At 44.5% G+C, this 17,237-nt stretch overlaps 1 protein-coding gene across 1 annotated transcript in view; it reads right to left on the bottom strand.

The window, feature by feature from the left end:
* Window positions 1-1,452: 1,452 nt before the first annotated feature.
* SIAH3 (siah E3 ubiquitin protein ligase family member 3) overlaps window positions 1,453-17,237 on the bottom strand; it is a 47,771-nt gene continuing 31,986 nt past the window's right edge. The window contains exon 2 of the mRNA XM_056329040.1: window positions 1,453-2,111. Within this exon, the coding sequence (XP_056185015.1) occupies window positions 1,518-2,111 (594 nt within the window). The 3' untranslated portion in view covers window positions 1,453-1,517. The remainder of the gene's footprint in view (window positions 2,112-17,237) is intronic.

Below are 17,237 nucleotides of genomic sequence, written 5' to 3'. Positions count from 1 at the left end.
GGAGAGATCAGCATCAGTGTTTTTGCCTACCCAAAGCCAGCTACAGCAAGACGCCTTTTGAAAAGCTGAAGGACTGTTCTAGCTTGCTTCCCCTCCTTCCTTAGTTTTCCAAGGGACTCAAGCAATGAGCCTCAGTCTCTCCAGCTACTAACTGACCCAACCCGCCAGATGTTTCTCAAACGAGCATTCAGGAGCAGCCAGGCCACAGCCACACGCGGGCAGATGGGAAAATGGGAAAAGACAATTTCCCATGCTTCTCGTGTGTCACACTCGCTGTAGAGCCCTCTCTTTCCACACGTCACCTACTGTGGTGGGATTTCACTGCTGTTGTTGGCTATGGAGGAAACGTGCCTGACTGCAGATGGGACCGAGTGTCCGGAGATGGCCAGCAGCTGCCTCTGACTCTCCCCAAGAATCCATCCAAGGTAGAAGCTCTTAGAGAAGCCTGTGCCTTCACGTGGCCATTGCTGTCTGTGAAACACCCTCAGCAGAAGGAAGGGACCATCATCACCCCCAAGTGTATGGAAGAAAAAAATTTAGGTTTGTTGTTTGTTTTTTTTAAAGGATAACATTTCAAATCTCACAGCCAATTTGCAAAAAGATATTCCGGCTCCATTGCTTTAAATCAATATTTAGCAGCACACAACACATTGTGGGTCTAAGGGGCCCAGAATTCAATAGCAAGATCAGTGTACAAGTTAGGACTGTCCTGATGTTTTATTTTTATTTTGTGAAAGTCTCCTTTTGAATGCTTAAGGAAATAGGAGCTAAAACTGTGAATGCCCGATGGCTGGCTGTGATTATATCCATCCTGGCTCCAGACCATCTAGCAAGTCCTTCACTGCCCGTCATGATACAAGAGTGAGATTTAACCATGCTCACAGTGACCACCCACTAGCTGTCATCTCTGATTTAATGCAGGATGAGGTTTTCCAGGCCCTGTCTTAGCAGAGGTGGTGACTTTGTCTTTTGCAGCTTTCACTGGCTGGTAAGGGAAGTTTCCTCGGAAGTTGAAGGGAGATGCAAGCTCCCTGGGGCTTGGTTGTGAACCACAGTGTAAGGGTTAAATCACTGTTGCTGGTATGGAAACCTGGGTGCTCTTTTCCCTTAGTGGAATACCTTACCTTTTACCAGGCATAGGGGCCTCCTCTAATTACCAGGCAATTAGGCAAACAATGAAGAAAACACATTTGCATAGCATGCTCAGGCAGAAGGTTTCTGTGAGTCACCCTGGGTGCACTTTCCAGGAGAAAGTGTTGTTTCCAGTGTTGCTGAAGGCAACAATAAATTGATTAGCCTCTTTAAAATTTCTCATAAAATTGTATTAACAAAACAGTAAATACATTACACAGAGACCGGAACCACAGGATGTTTACATAACGCCCACTGTGGACGAGTGCTAAATACCATAAAAGACCTGGGACCCACCCACCCCACCCCCAAAAAGTCCACAAGTCCTGGCTCTCAGAAGGCAGAAAGAGCACCATTGTTGTTCCTGGTCCTCTTCCTCTTCCCCCTCATATTTCAGCTTCAGCATTGTGAACTTTGCTGGTGGTTATTGCAATTCCTATTGCTAGGCTTCCATTGTCAGAAAAGAGCTGAGCCAGGGAAGTGTTCAGCACAAGGCAATCTCCATCTGAAATGACAGAGTCAACACACTCCAGTACCGACCTGGGGGTCGCCTCCCATTTGAGGCGCCTCTGGTTCCTGTTGAGCTCCAGCCGGTAGGTGAAGTTGTCAGCTTGGGTCGGCGTGCCGATCAGCATCATCGTGGCGAAGAACTGAGGGTGGCCTTCATACTTCTCCTGCTTCCTGAGGACCAGCAAAAACTGGTGGCCAAGGCAAGAGTGCATGATGATCCAGTCCGTGGGTGCAGGCAGGTGCATGTCTGTGGCCAGGAAGACAATCTCTGCCCCCTGAAGGATGTTGATGCGATGGGTCTGCCTCAGGTGGGACACCACCACCTCCAGGTGCCCTTCCCATGGGCAGGAGAAAAGCGGGCATGTGCAGGGAACCAGCTGAGGGTCATGCACTGCTTCATGGTGATGGCAGGGAGAAAGGATGCCTTGCTCCGCAGATGTCTGTGCAGCTGCGCAGCGGGTCGGTGCATACTACAAGAAGAGAGAAATTACACATGATAGCAGGTGGATCAGGAACCTGTGCAGATCTTCAAGGTGCAGCCCCCGCAGGCATCAGTCACCTAACATACCGCCTAAAACAGCACCAGTGGGAACATCAGGAGCTCAGCACTCCAGAGATCAGGGGCAATTCCAGACCTGAAATCTGCACAGCAAAAGGTGCTGGCAGTAGCCTTGTTCTCCAGGGGAAGAGAGAAACGGTTTGAGCCATGATAAGTCACTTCAAATGAAAGTGATGTATGTGTTTAGAGAGCGGGGGGAAAAATCTGATTAAAAGGAAAAAAAAGCCCAACAAAGCAAGGACAGCATGGGGCGTTTTATATAGTTAAGGCTCTTGCAGCTCAGAACAAGAAAATGAAATATGTATGGCTTTATTATTCTTTAATGAAACACACTGGCAAATACAGGCGTTTCTCCTGAAACAATATGCTTTATAACACCCATAATTTGTGAAACAAAAGTCAGTTTTTATAGTATACGATGCCTTCAGTTGTGTTTATTTCTTGTCAATGTATTTGTGCTTAATTGATGTGCTTGCCTCCATGAATCTTAAATGGCTTTCAGAGGTGGATGGATGGCAAATATAGGGCACGTAAATTTGGATTAAGGTAGGGCAGCCAGCTAAAAAGGCAGCAGCTCTGGCAGCAGGATTCCATGTGAGGAGTAGGAAGCAAACCACTCTGCCTCTGTCAAGTGGATATTGTTGAAGAGAAATGAGTGAGTCTTATTCAACTAAAAGTGTATCCACATGTAATGCTATTCAGGAAGAGTAATGGCTTTCTGCAATAACTCTGTACATAGACAAACCCTAAGGCACAGGCATGTCGGTTGTGATTCATCCTTCCCAATTTTAAGCATTTACTCCAGCCTCCCAGGATGGAAACCCTGTTACCTTGGACTGCCTCTGCAGTCAATAGAGTGAGGCCACCCTTCCCAGTGGCAGATTCAGATCTTAGCTGGAGTAATCCACCTCCTAAAGGTGATGCTGGCTGCGGCCAGAGTGACTGAGATCCAGCCTGTCTAGCTGTATCTAAATTTTAGATGCTTAAACACAGGAAGACATTGCCTCTCTCTGAACTCCTCTGGAGATGCTTATAAAGAGTACAAGAATTAAGAGTACATACATATATACATACATTTTGCTTTAACATATGTTTTAGGAAGATTTATGTAATTCCTTAAATACTGCCCAATGTCTGCTCATTTTAACACATGAACATATGTACCCGAAACTATAGGAACAACAGTATGGTTCTAACATCTAACAGTTGTTCTCCATGCCACATCCAAGTCATAGCAAATCTGGGTTTTCTTCAGCTGTTTTTGAGCAGAGACTTGTCTTAACCAGGGGCAAGCATAAACCTGTATAATAGGTGCAGGATATGCTGCAGATGGCTCGCTGTCTCATCTCTCTGTGGGTACTGTGATGCCTTTATTACAGCCTTGATGTGAGAGTAAGCATTCTTACTGTAAGCAGTTTTTCCTTAATGTTTCCTTAATGTTCCAGTAGTACCAGAACTTGTACTTTTGCTTTCCAGGATGTTTTTGGAAGGCAAATCTCTTGGGTCAACTGTCCTAACTCTCAGGTGATGAGGGATTCCTTGCCAATCCAGGATGACAACGTCTTGGATCTCCATTCTTATTGTGTCAGTAGCTGCCAAGGGATGTGTTGAGCAGAGCAAGGTTGTGATTGCTGCTGCTGTGAAATTCATGGTTCTTCCCAAAGCACTGGGTGTCAAAGGGAGCTGTTTCTTCCTCCTGACATTTGATACGAAGAATAATTGCCTATTTAAGCCCGGCTATTGAACCTTGGCAACTTTTTCTTTGGAGAATTATTGCTGTGATAGTACTGTTCTACTTTTTCCTTCCTCATATTTTATTTGTTTTGCTGTATAAAATCCAAGAATATAAACTTTCCAAGAAGATAATGAATTGAGGACAGATAAATGACTATCATTGTCTGGAAAATAAAACAGGTCATTATAAACTAATTGAGGTTTGTGGCTTTAGTTCCCTGCTTATCACGGTGGGATTGCTGGTTGCACTTAATTCTACATTAATTTTTGCATCCCATTAGGATGAAAGTTATGGTTAAATTAAACTCTTTTTGGTGAAGGAGGCTACTGCAATGGCGGATCATAAAAGCCTTTTAAAAAAATCCCTGAAATGCTAATTGCCTCATAAAATGAATTCTAATCTCCCAATCTAATACAGTGGGTGTGAGCAATTACTTTCTCTCACCAAACTGTTAATGCAACATCAGTGATTATACTAATTAAAACTAATGAACTCATACTCGCATGCTGATAAACCTCTCAACCACTCGACAAGTTCCAGCCTTCTATCAGTTTTATTTAACTCCTCTTTAGGAAGATGAATCTTAAATTAACCTCTTGAATAACATTCAAAATTAGGTTTTGAAATGTGAAGCTTTATAGACTGTGTATAATTCTTCTCCAAAGATTACCAGAGTCAGAGAACCAGTTCTACTGAGGATGTAATTGAATTTAGAAATGCATTCTCCTAATTTGATGAGCATGGAGAGCAATGGTAGCTCATCCATCTAAACTGTATCCAAGGTAAGGAAATACAAATATCTCAAAAAATCAATTTGTGACAAGCACAGTTCTATGGCTCAGGAACTGGAAAAATAAATTACAATGAGCAATTCATTAGATCTTCTTTGCTTCATTTGTGATATTTTGTGTGTGTGTGTGTGTGCAGATAATTGAGATTTCCCTTTCACAACTCACATTTTTGAAACATTTCCATGAATCATTTCAGCAAAGTATTTTTGATCTGACTTTGTTCAGTTCAGATTTATTGAAAACTCTGGAAAAACAGCACAAACCACATGATCTATTTTTATTCTCTGACTGGGTAAGTCAAAATCTGGTTTCTGAATTATTCAGCATTCCTGTTTCTAAATTATAAATTTTTGAATATTCTGAAATATCTTAAAAATTTCCTGTCTTTGTGAAGAAAAGTCTCACAGAAAACTATTATTTTACTTTTATTTTTGAGGTATGAGTGTAACTGTTGGGGTGCCTGTCCCCTTGTTGGTCTTTCATATGGCTGTGAATGGAACCTCTAAAACTGAAATGCAAAATGGGCATAAAATGGTCACCTTGAGAGCATTTAAAAGCTTGAATAAATATTTATGAACTTTTTTTCCCATGTTTAATCTGCTCCAGTATTTACTTTCCATCATTTATTGCCTGATTACCTAGTTAAATAAGGTTTATTATATTTTTGTGTCAGTCCAGTATTATTTTCAATTACCTTTCAGCCTGTTGGACAGTTTCAGTCAAATTTAACTGTGTGATAGAAGTCTTAAAGGCTTTAATCTTCAACCGGTTTTGTGAGAAAAGGCAGCGCGGTAGAGAAGTATGACCCTTCTGCATCTCCAGGGAGCAACAGCTTGCCCCGTGTGCAATGTTACATTGTCAGATAGGAAAGAACCTAAACAACGGCAGTTTGAACCCACATGTACTGTAGACACTAGAGAACCCACATGAGACAGTGTCTTTATGAACAGGAGAAAAGGCTTCAGCCAGAGTGCTCCTCATTAGATGTGAGATAATCCCACCACGAGACACCAAACCGCAGGACACCAGGCTCTGCCGCTCACAGAAAAATTTCTTTTTAATGATGCAGCTTATTACAGTGTAATTCTTTTAAAGAACAAGTCATTTGGCAAAAAAGTAATTTATAAACACATCATGCTTTTCTTACAGGAAAAAATAAAAAGGGTTATATTTGGACTTGGAACACAGGGTTCCTGGGTCCTGCCCCAGCTTTTCTACAGACTTTCTGCTAAAAATGCAACAAACCACTCTAGGTGTGACTCATCTGTTCTACCTTTGACGTCGGAGGAGTAGGTGGCTAACTCTGAAGAACATCAGCTCCTTTTACAGCCTATGCAGAGCCCTGGAGTGCGATTCACTTGAAAGAAATGAGAGAAGGAGTAACCTAAAAGATACTAAGGAACTGCCCCTGGACACCACTTTCTACATGCAGCCAGGACCAAATCCATCCTCAGGGCAGGCCCACAGAGGTTTTACTGGTTTCTAGACAAGAAGCAGGAGGGTACCCCTATCTTAGTCAGGAGAGAGTTGTACCTTCTCCAGCTGGAGACAAAGCAGTCCATGGAGAAAGAAATGGATGCCTGTTCATCTGAGGGTGTAAATCTGTGGCTCCCTACCACCATTACACTCTGGTCACCAGTGGCTTGATCCAGGGGAAGGTCAAAGGGTAGATCCAAGAGGTAGAGATCTCCAAGATCTCCAAGAGGTAGACATGAGCATGTCTCTGAGTCTGCAGCTGCAAAGCTGAGGCACCCATCCAGGAGAGAGGGCTTTGGGATTGCTCCTCATGCTCTGAGGGAACTTTTGTATTTTAACTAGCAAAGACTTTAGGTCAGCTATGGTAAAAATAGTGGAAACAGAGACAGCAACCCACACCGCACCCCTGCTGGCTGAGCTCTGGGCCCTGTGGGGTGCTGGCACCAGCTACACCACGATCCCTCAACCTCTGCTTCTCTGCTGCACATGGGCACAGCTTCTAACAGCAGAGCAAAGGTGGCTGCTGCCCTGAGTAGCCAAATGCTTTGCAATTCAGGTCCTAACTTGCAAATGAGAGTTTGCTCCCTGCAAACACCTCAGGGTGAGGGAGTGTTCAATCCAGTTCTCCCACCCCATGGGACAGGATCCAGACACTGATGATCTGGAGTAAAAGGAGGACGAGTAGCACCGTTGCATTGTAGAAGAATAAATGTTGCTAAGGTCTTCAGAGCAAAGGTTAAAAGTCACCTTTCTGCACTGTCCAGTATTTCCCAGTGTTATACTGGGAGCCTGGATGCCTTATTCATACTTTTACTTACAGTAATGCACATAATGTGCAAAAAACCAGCCTGTGAACGGTGCCAGCATGTGCTGAGAATATCCCAAAGAGTGAGGACAAGGACTCATTCGCTGCCCAGTCAATAAAGGTTTTTGACAGCAAAGCAGGTGCTGCAAATAGTCATCCTTTTCCAGACATTTCACACCTGTGCAACTGCATTCTACCCACTGATCACACACAACTGTGCAAACACCCATCAATTCACCTATGGGCTGGGCTGTTTCCTTGGGGAAGTCAGTGATGTAGTCTGAAGGTCATCATGGTGGGTCTTCTGAGTAGGATCACTCAGAAACCAGCAGAGATGAAAATAAAGCCATCAGACACAACAGCCAACCTGAACAGCAGACAGTGCTCCTCTCTCTCCACCCCCGTCCAGCTTTAGCACACCCTGAGACATTGCAACCTAGTCCTGTTCCAGGGAGGGAACCCATATCTTCTCCTTCCGTGGGTCCCAGCTCTTCCTTCCTTAGCCACATCTTTCTTGGCTGGATTACAGGAGGCTTGGTAGGAGCCGTGTATGTTCATGGAAGCTGTCACCTTACGTGGGAGCCAGGGTTTCAAAGGGGCTGTGCTCACACCCCTGCCACAAGCCCGTCACTTCTGCTAATGCTGCTTCCTGCTATGGCTCACCTCTGTCTGAGATCCAGTTTCCTTTTGTGTACAACTTTGTAAAGCCTATATTCTCCAGGGTAACATCTGATTCAGACTGACTTATTATATTAAATTATATATACACTTATATAAACACACATACACATATTTATACAGGGACACATAATGCTTACAGGTCTGTTTTGAATGTTTCTTAGAACAATGCAGTGGGGAAAACCATATTTTTGTGCTGGTTAAACCATTCTGGTGCCTTTTTTATTTAAAAAATGGTGGGATATGGAGGGATGGAAGCCCGTGAATTTTGATAATGAGCTTATTTTTGCTATCATTGTGAAAACAGTGCCAAATTTGAGACTGCATTTTTTTTAAACTGCCTCTAAGAATAATTCACTTTGTCATGTATTTTTTTCTCCGATGAAGCTCCTTGCTGTGGCTGTCTCTATGGATCACAGGCATCTGTTGGCTGATATCTATGACGCTGAGCTAAAGTACAACAGTAGTATTATTTCTCAGTTTAGGGTCAAGGAATTTAGGCTTGGGGAGATTAAAGATCTGAGTGCATTGACCATATTTTATTGCCCAGCTTCTATCACATACCCCCCGATTTTTCATAGGAAAATTGCCTCCTAGAGCACTTGATATTTTCAAAATCCAGCCTCCATTAACCTCACATGCAGCTACAAGTGCTTGAACTATCTGCAGATCGGGTCTAAGATTTTAGGTTGAGCATCCCAGGGGCAGAGATCGACTGACTAGAAGCCACCCATGAGAGGCTTGCTGTAAATGACTCCAGTTTCACAAAGTGCTTTCCAGGCAGAGACATGAGTGCAGTCCAGCTCTCCAGGGCCATGTGGTCTTCCTCCTAGCTACAGGACCTCCTTGCTAACATGCCATCACTTATCTCCTCCACCACCCTACCTATGACAAGGGAAAACAAGGGATGCAGTCAGCCTGTAGGCAGGTGGGAAACCACCTGGAAACGTGCTGTGAAAACTTGGTGGATTTTTGGCTTTGACCTAAAGATTTTCTCAGGCAAGGAGGGACCCGAGTCTGCAGCTGGTGAGATGCTTTGAGTGAGAGCTCCATGGCAACTTCCAGGGTTTCTATTGAAACAAATTGGTATTTTCTTTGCCAGTGAACTGTGCCGTTTATTCAGTTTTCTTACTGTCGTCCTCCTCTTCCCTGGCTTCTCAGTGTCTGATTGCTTCTTCTCATCTGTATGGAAACTGCCTCCAATAATTTTCTAATTCTCAGCTTCTTTCTGCCTCATAAAAGCTTTGCCACCCACTAACATCCACCTCCACATTACTCACACCCACCACACAGGGACAGATGCTCAAAAGAACTATAAAGGTGACATGAAGAAAGTAGTGAGTCTTTTAATCCTGGTCTTGATTTAATTTCTCGTCTGCTATTTTCTAGTATGCTAATGAGATTTTATAAATCTATCAGGTGAAAGAAAAGAGAAGGAAAATACCCCAAAACCCTCAACCTATTTTGTCAAAAGCTGTACTTTCATATCTGCAATTAATAAGTCCAAGCCAAGGCTCATGTTGGGGATTTATTTAAAATTTTAATTACACAAAATCCTATTAATTATGAATGCAGCAGCTGAATTTCTTAAGTACTGAATATTAGTTGCAGCTTTGGCAGTGGAGGGATTTGTTTTCCCTACTATCAAATGGCAGCGAGAGGACAACTTCAAGCTCATTTTGCTAATCTCACTTTGCAACATAATCAGGCATGACTTGGTGACACAGCACACGGGATGTGTTAATGGCTGTCCTCATGCTAATTACACACCTCTGACTATGCAGAGGAAATGCTGCTTTAGTACATGTCCACACTGTAGCATCACACTTCTCTTTATCAGAGGACCCTGAATTTTAGACGAGGCCACGTATTTTTAGAGGTATTTTGGAAAAAAAATAAATTTGTTTTTGTGGTAGATGTAGCAAAAATATGTTACGGCATTTTAAATGCATCCCAGATGGAAAGAAAGACATTATTCTCAAATTAAACCCCCTTCCTTGCTTTTCAAAAATCAGTTTTTTCAACATAAACTGTCACGCAGACTTGCAGTGCAAGTGAAAAAAAAAATCAAAAAACCTGACATTCTTCAATATATTGAAAACAATGCAATTATAATGAAATATAAACAGGATTCACACTAAAGCATTTCAGTCTTAGAGATGCTTTCTGAGGGACACCCAGGTATAGACACCGGCAGGGTGGAGCAAGGTCATGGTCTCCAGCTCTCCTGCTTTAAATGCAGGTTTGATGGACCATTCCCAGCCCAGCGAGGACACTGAAACTTCCTGTGTTTCAGGCTCAAGGGAGATCAATCATCTTGCTGACCCCCAGTCCAAGCTGTAGATGGGTCATGGACATCCAGGCAAATGATCCTGGTTTAGCTGCTGTGTTTGCTGGATCCTACCTGAGATCACTTTCTGTGCTTTCTTTGAGGAATAAAACACATTGAGTAGATACAAACAAAACCATGCACATGGGCAATTTCTGTGGAGTATCTTGCACAGTTATTTGCTAGCCAAAATGAATGAAAAGCGTGGAGATTAAGTGGATGAAATGGAAGCATCTGGACCTGTGGAGGTCTGGCGGGTTGGCAAGCAGATCCACATCACCTGCTCTGGGGTAATTTCCCTGTGCCTGCTCCAAGCACTTAAACAAGGATGATTCTTAGATTTGAATCTGTAACCACAGAAAAAAAAGCATCCCAGCTTTCCGTAACACGGTATGAGACCATGACTGCAGGACCAAATAGGATCAGACATGCTCATAGTGGCCAGAGTATCTTTGGTCAATGTGGGTTTATCCTGCACCCATGCTCACTACCCTTACCCATGTGGCCTTTCAGCTCTCTGTTACTTGGGTTTGGGACCCCCTGACAGAAACAGTGGCTTCCTGGAAATTGTGAAGGACTCCTAAAATGAAGGGAAACAATAGAAGATGATGAAATTCTCCTGGTCCTCAAGGAGAAACCCATAAAGGTTCTCTTGCCAGTACCATTTAAGCCCCTTGCAAAGGCATCCAGGAGAGGAGTTGTATTAAAGCTTGTTTTGTGGAGCAGGAGGCTGGGTCCCTGCTGTGGCCAAGCAGAGACAGACTGCCTCTGCCATGAGGAGCTTCCCTGAAGTGCAAACAGTTACTGGGGATGAATCCAGATCCTGGATCCTGAGCTACAGCTACTGTCAGCAATAGAGGTGGAAAAGGGTGGACATCTGCAGGTCAGAAACACGGTTTTCCTCTGCTGGTTTATTCTGGGAGAACCTAAGCCTCCTCCAGAAGGGCTGGAGTCATTATGGATTTGGAAGAAACTGGGCTGGAGGGTGGGACATGCCCCTGGGACCTGATTTGCAACTTGAATTCTCTTTGCTGCATTTTAGGGCTGGGCACAATGCAGTGACAACAAATCGTAGCGCAGAGTATTTGATGTTGCATTGCAACTGCTGATGCACTGGGGCATGGAGAAGTTTACTCCCTTCTCTTTGGACTACAAGAAGATTTTATACCTTGTTCTAAGCAAGGGTGATCCCTCTAAATGCCATCTCCTTTGGCCACAGAAGGCAAGTATCAGAAGCCAAAGCACATGCTGTCAGCTTTTGCTCCAGAAGGGCAGGGTGTAACCACTGTTTATCATCAGATCTCTCATGAGACAATGCTGGTTGTGGCTCTGGGTGATGTAGTGAATGGCCTGCACATGTAAAAAGAGATAATCCAAAATGTAGAATTATCTGAAGATTCACTTCATCCTTTATCCACTTTGTGTTTTGGATAAAGCCTGTTAACAAAGTGCAAAACCATTATAGGCTTTAATTCAATGCAAAGTGATAAAGTAGTTCCAAGCTGCATCTGCTGTGTCTGATAGGGGAGGCAGAGTTCACAAGAGCCCTATCTCTGACCTCTTGATTTTGTGTTTTACATTCACACTGAAAAAGAAATTAATATGGAAAAGATTTTTTTTTAAAAAAAGCGATTACCCACTGTGCTCATAAACTTACCAGTTCAGACTGCTTCTAATAACTCATCATCCAATATTCATTTACAAGTTACTACAGTAACAGCATGTCTCCAAGAGGAGCAGATTTGCTGGTGTCATCTGAGATAATTAGACCAAATCCACCCTGAGACAATCGAAATGCTTCCCTTCCATCAGGCAACCTCCAGCTATCACAATTATATGACATTTAAATCTACTAACTGCTCTTTCAGAAATGCACCCCAGGAGTGCCAAAGGACGGCACAAACATTATTGGTTTGTTGGAAGGAGACCAGGGATGAGGTGGTGGCTGAGCAAGCCGGCAACCTCCCTTGGCGGGTGTGATGTCTCCAGTCCCATCCATGCACACCTCCCTGGCCAAGGAATTGCTCTGTGCTCTGTGTCACATTGGTCTTGCAGTTGCCAAAGGGTAATGGGCAATTAAGGCTACACCAGGCAGGTCACAGAGAGCTCAGACCCTGCGCTGCGGCCGCAGAGGTGGAGCAGGGAGCACGGGGCACGCAGCACTGCTGACGCTGGCTCCCTGTCCTGTCTCAAAGGCTGTGCCTGTGCCTACATCTCTGTAGCAGTCACTGAGCAATGAACGAGCTGTAAGACACTCCTCATTTTTGGTTAAGACCTTCTTCTGAGAGCTGTGTCTTGGGAAATGCAAGAGTGGCTTAAAATCATGTCTGCCTCCCTCCTGCCAAGGCACCGCTGGTACTGGTGGGTGATGGGCACCTCAGACTCATCCACAATGGCCTGTTGTGGTGAAGGTCATGTTCAGGTTTCAGGAGCATTAGGAAGAGAAGACGGGAAAATAAACTGTGCCAAGCCCAGAGTCACTTCCCTTTACAGTACCTGTTCTTGCCCCTTCTCCATTAGTGACCTAGCCCTGCGCTTTCAGTTTGCCCTTGCTCTGGATACCTGCCATGTGAATGCAGCGTTGAATGAAAAAAAGTCTTCCTGTTACAAGACAACCCAAAAGTCATCATTATTCCACTATCAGCTGAAAGTGTGTCTCGAATTTGTACAGTCTTAAGAAAGGGGCGGGGGGCGGGGGGGGGGAATGCAAAACAATCCAGAAAACCAATGTAAGCCATTAGCTTTGGGCAAGTCTGGGGAAATTTTTTAAGTTTCTGCAATGTATGTTGGTGTTTCATTGACATATTCTTTGCAGTAAAGAAAGGGACATTTCTGTGGGAACATTTGACTTTTATCACAAATACTTTTAATTTTGTGCAAATCATAGCCTGTTCCTTCTTTATCCTCCCCCTCCAATTCTCAAAGAATAGTTCCTCTATACGTTTTCTTCACATGGGGAGGGTGCAGGTGGAAAGAAAGAACAGAAAGGGAGGCTCATCTTTGCCAGAGAAGACAATGTTCCATCTCTATTAATAGGAATGAAAGTTTAAAGAGCTTTATTGAAGGGGAAAAAACCCAACACCCAACAACCTACTAAGTTAACATTTATGTTTACGGAGAGGTACTGTACTGACAGCCTCTGAGCCTGCAGTGCTTTGCCTGCAGAAGAAGCAGAGCACAGAGAAAAATACCATTCATTTTTTTTTTTCCAAAATTGCCTTAGGTCTGAGACAAAATGGTCTCCTCTAGCCAGGAGAAGTTGAGTCTGTCTCCACGCTACCCTTCCTGTAAGCACTGCCTTTTTGGGGAGGGAATCTGCTGTCATCCCCTAGCCTGCTGGCACCTCCACTCTGACCACATGTGCCATCAGGAAGAGGGAGCATAGAGTCACAGAATCACAAAATGGTTGGGATCGGAAGGAACCTTTGAAGATCATCTATTTTCAAACCGCCCTGCCATGGGCAAGGACATCTTTCCACTACACCAGGTTGCTCAAAGCACCATCCAACCTGGCCTTGAACACTTCCAGGGATGGGGCATCCACACCTTCTCTGGACAACCTGTGCCACTGTTTCACCATCCTCATAATAAGAAAATTCTTCCTGTCCAATATAAACCTACTCTCTTTCACTTTAAAACTATTAACCCTGGTCCTGTTACTACAGGCCCTGCTAAAAAGAGTTGTTCCGTCCTTTTTATCAGCCCCCTTTATATACTGAAAGGCCAAAATCAGGTCTCCCCGGAGCCTTCTCTTCTCCAGGCTGAAAAACTCCAGCTCTCTCAGCCTGTCATCATAGGAGAGGTGCTCCAGCCCTCTGACCATTTTTGTGGCCATTCTCTGGACTTGCTCCAAAAGGCCCATGTCTGTCTTGTGCCAGGGGCCCCAGAGCTGGACACAGCACTCCAGGTGGGATCTCATGAGAGCGGAGTAGAGGGGGTGAATCACCTCCCTCAACCTGCTGGACATGCTTCTTGTGATGCAGCCCAAGATAATATGGTTGGCTGCCTGGGCTGCAAGTACACATTGCTGAGTCATAAATGAGATTTCATCCACCAGTATCCCCAAGTCCTCCACAGGGCTGCTGCCAAATAATTCACCATCCGGCCTATGTTGATACCAGGGGTTGCCCCGATCCAAGTGCAGGATCTTGCACTTGATCTTGTTCAACTTTGTGAGATTCACAAGGTCCCACTCCTCAAGCCTGCCAAGGTCCCTTTGGATGGCATCCCTTTCCTCAAGTGAATCAACTACACTGCTCAGCTTGGTGTCATCTGCAAACTTGTTGAGGGTGCACTCAGTCCCGCTATTTGTCGTTGATGATATTAAATAGTATCGGTCCCAGTATGGACCCTTGTGGGACACCACTCATTGCTGGTTTCCACTTGCATGTTGAGCCATTGACTGTAACTCTTTGAATGCTGCCATCCAGTCAATTCCTTATCCATCTAACAGTTCCTCCATCAAAACCCTCCCTCTCCAATTAAGAGGTAAGAATACTGTGAATGACCATATCAAAGGCCTTACAGAAGCCCAGGTAGATGACATCTGTAGTTCTTCCCATGCCCACTGATGTAGTCACTCCATTGTAGAAGGCAACTAGATTAGTGAGGCATGATTTGTCCTTGGTGAAGCAATATCGGCTGTCTCTAATCACATCCCTGTCTTCCATATGTTTCAACATCTTCCAGGAGGATCTGCTCCATGATTTTACTAGACCTGTCACCCAGCAGAGCTGCAGCTCCTGGGTTCTAGTTATTTTTAAAGCTGGGGAAACTCTTGCTGGAAATCCATTGGCATAGGCTGTGTAGCTCTGGCTGCAGCACCACAGGCTTTTTCAGTTTGCTCTGGTCTCTCTGGTTCTCCATCCTAAAATTTCCTATTTCATTACAAGTGTAGCTTTGGAGAAAGGGGGAAGAGGGACCACTTTCCTTATTCAAAGTCATCCTTGCACTTTAATGTCCCCCCTCTCACCCTCACTTGTCTGGTGGGAAGGTTTTATGTTTTAACTTCAGCCAGGTCCTCCCTGTGTAGCCAGCTTAATACATGTTCTTATAAACTTGTCTGGCTGTACACTACTGCGTACCTTGCACATCTTAAAAGTGAATAATTGTACAATTATTCTGATACATTTACGGATTTTAAGGATTTGAGAGTGGGATAGGTTTTTTTTAATTTATTTTCAGCTTTCTATAGAGAGCTTTTTATAGAGCTTTGTGTGTGACATGTTATTGAACAAGATGACAGACCACTCATTTCATCACATCAAAGGTGTTTCAGCCTTTCTTTCACAGGGAAAACCTCTCTGCTTTTTCCCAAAGGGCTGCCAGGGCTGAAAGGAGGACATGTGGCAGCCCAGTGACTGGACACTGGGAGAAGATCTGCTCCTCTTATATCACACTGCAGTGCTCTCTACCTGCTCCCTGGGCCAGGGTGCATGTGTGTGAGGCAGACCTCAGCTCCACTGCCCAGGGCTCAGGCTGCTGAGCTCCCCGCTGCAGTCCCCGCTCCCTGTCAGGATGTGACTCTTAAGTCACAGTATGGTTTTGCTGCAAGGACCTGCACACCCCTGTGACAATCCGAGTTAGCTGGGGTGGACATTACATCCCCTTCTGGTTTCGTATAGGGCGAGGAGATCTCAGGGAAGACCTCTGGGACCAAGGGTGAACGGCTGTGTGGTGTTTTGTGCAGCCTGTCAGGCCAAAGGCATGAATCGCATGTGTAGTCACCACAGGAGAGATACCCACATTTCCAGGAGGAGCCACTCAAGTGTTTCTGGAAAGTGCCTAACAGCTCAGTGAAGGCTGTTAGGCACCCTCACGCCCCTGTTAGCATAGCTTCCATCTATCTTTAAAACCCTTCTTTTCCCTCCTTTCCACCCTATGAGCATGCAGTGAAGGCTTACCCTGCAATTTCCAAATCCGCAGCGAGTCCATGCTAACTCAGAATGCTAACTCAAAATAACATCTTTTAGACCCACAGGGCTCGCAAGGACTTCAAGGGGAAGGATAACATTCCTTAGCAGCAGAAACACCTGTGACAAAGAACTGGATAAATTTTGGGTGGGATTTGTCTTGTCTAATGTATATGTCTAAAAGACAGACATGTTCAAATCTGAGCTACTCACCTGAAGCTCCCTTAATAACGAAGGTAAGATGTACCTCCACAGAGCAATTAATCATCCCTATTTTGAATGTGCCTATCTTCAGGAAAAGATGAAATTACCTTCCAGCATCTGCAGGTGATGTTCACTTCTCTTCCTTGGCTAGAGGTGGAGCTAGGGTTTCTGGCCCAGAACAGGACATGAGACTTGAAAAGTTTCACCACATTCAGTGCAGCAGGAGAGTCACGACTTGGCGTAGCAAAGGGTGTCAGGAGACAGCCACTGTGACTGTTTAATGGGTGATTATGAGCTGCCTATTTGCCTAATGCAGAAAATCCCTTGAGCTGATACATTTTCTTCCCAGCTAAGGGATGGTCATCCTAATTTTCAGGCCTCTAGATTTAACAGTGAAATAAAACTAATTTACAGCTCTTGCCATTACGAGGACAAATTTTCATCTCCGTCCTTCAAGTGAGAGGCACTATAACAAATGAATGATTACTGACCCATGATACCTATTAGAGATTGCAGTTGGGTCATCTCATTTGTTGTTTTAACACAAGAAATTAAGAGCCCTAGCAGGGCTGTCACAGAAATTGAATTGATAATGAGATGAACACTGCCTTTACCAGAGCCTCTTCCTAGAATTACATGCGGGAAGAGCTCAGCAACGACAGGACCTTGAGCCGTGGGCCTGAACTGCAGAGCCCAGCAGGACTTGCTGCTTGCACTGGCTTCCTTCCATTGCTGCCTGGAAGTGCAATCCAGCTGCTGCACGTTGGACTTCACACAAACAAAGAAACAGTTAACCATGTACTTGCTTGGCCCTTTTCTCTCTATCGCTGCCTGCAGCTAAATTGCCCACCAAAGAGGCTTTGAATCAAAAGGGGGTAAGTGGATAGGACAGCTGGCTCCCAACATCAGCTGCTGTGGCAGACCCCTGTGTGCTTAGACTGACGCTGATTGCAGACCAATCCCTGCTGCCTGGTCTCCTTCAAAAATATCCTTAATTCTAGGAAACAAATAGCCTTTAAGTTTTAGGAGAAACACTGGAGAACATCATGGATAAGCGGACTTTGAGCTGTAACTATAACTGTGGGCACTGTGCATCATGTACGTGTA

Source organism: Falco biarmicus, chromosome 2 (assembly GCF_023638135.1).
Source record: "Falco biarmicus isolate bFalBia1 chromosome 2, bFalBia1.pri, whole genome shotgun sequence".
Lineage (NCBI taxonomy): Eukaryota > Metazoa > Chordata > Aves > Falconiformes > Falconidae > Falco > Falco biarmicus.
The sequence above is the reverse complement of the archived record's forward strand: the minus strand, read 5'-3'. Positions and strand labels throughout refer to the sequence as shown.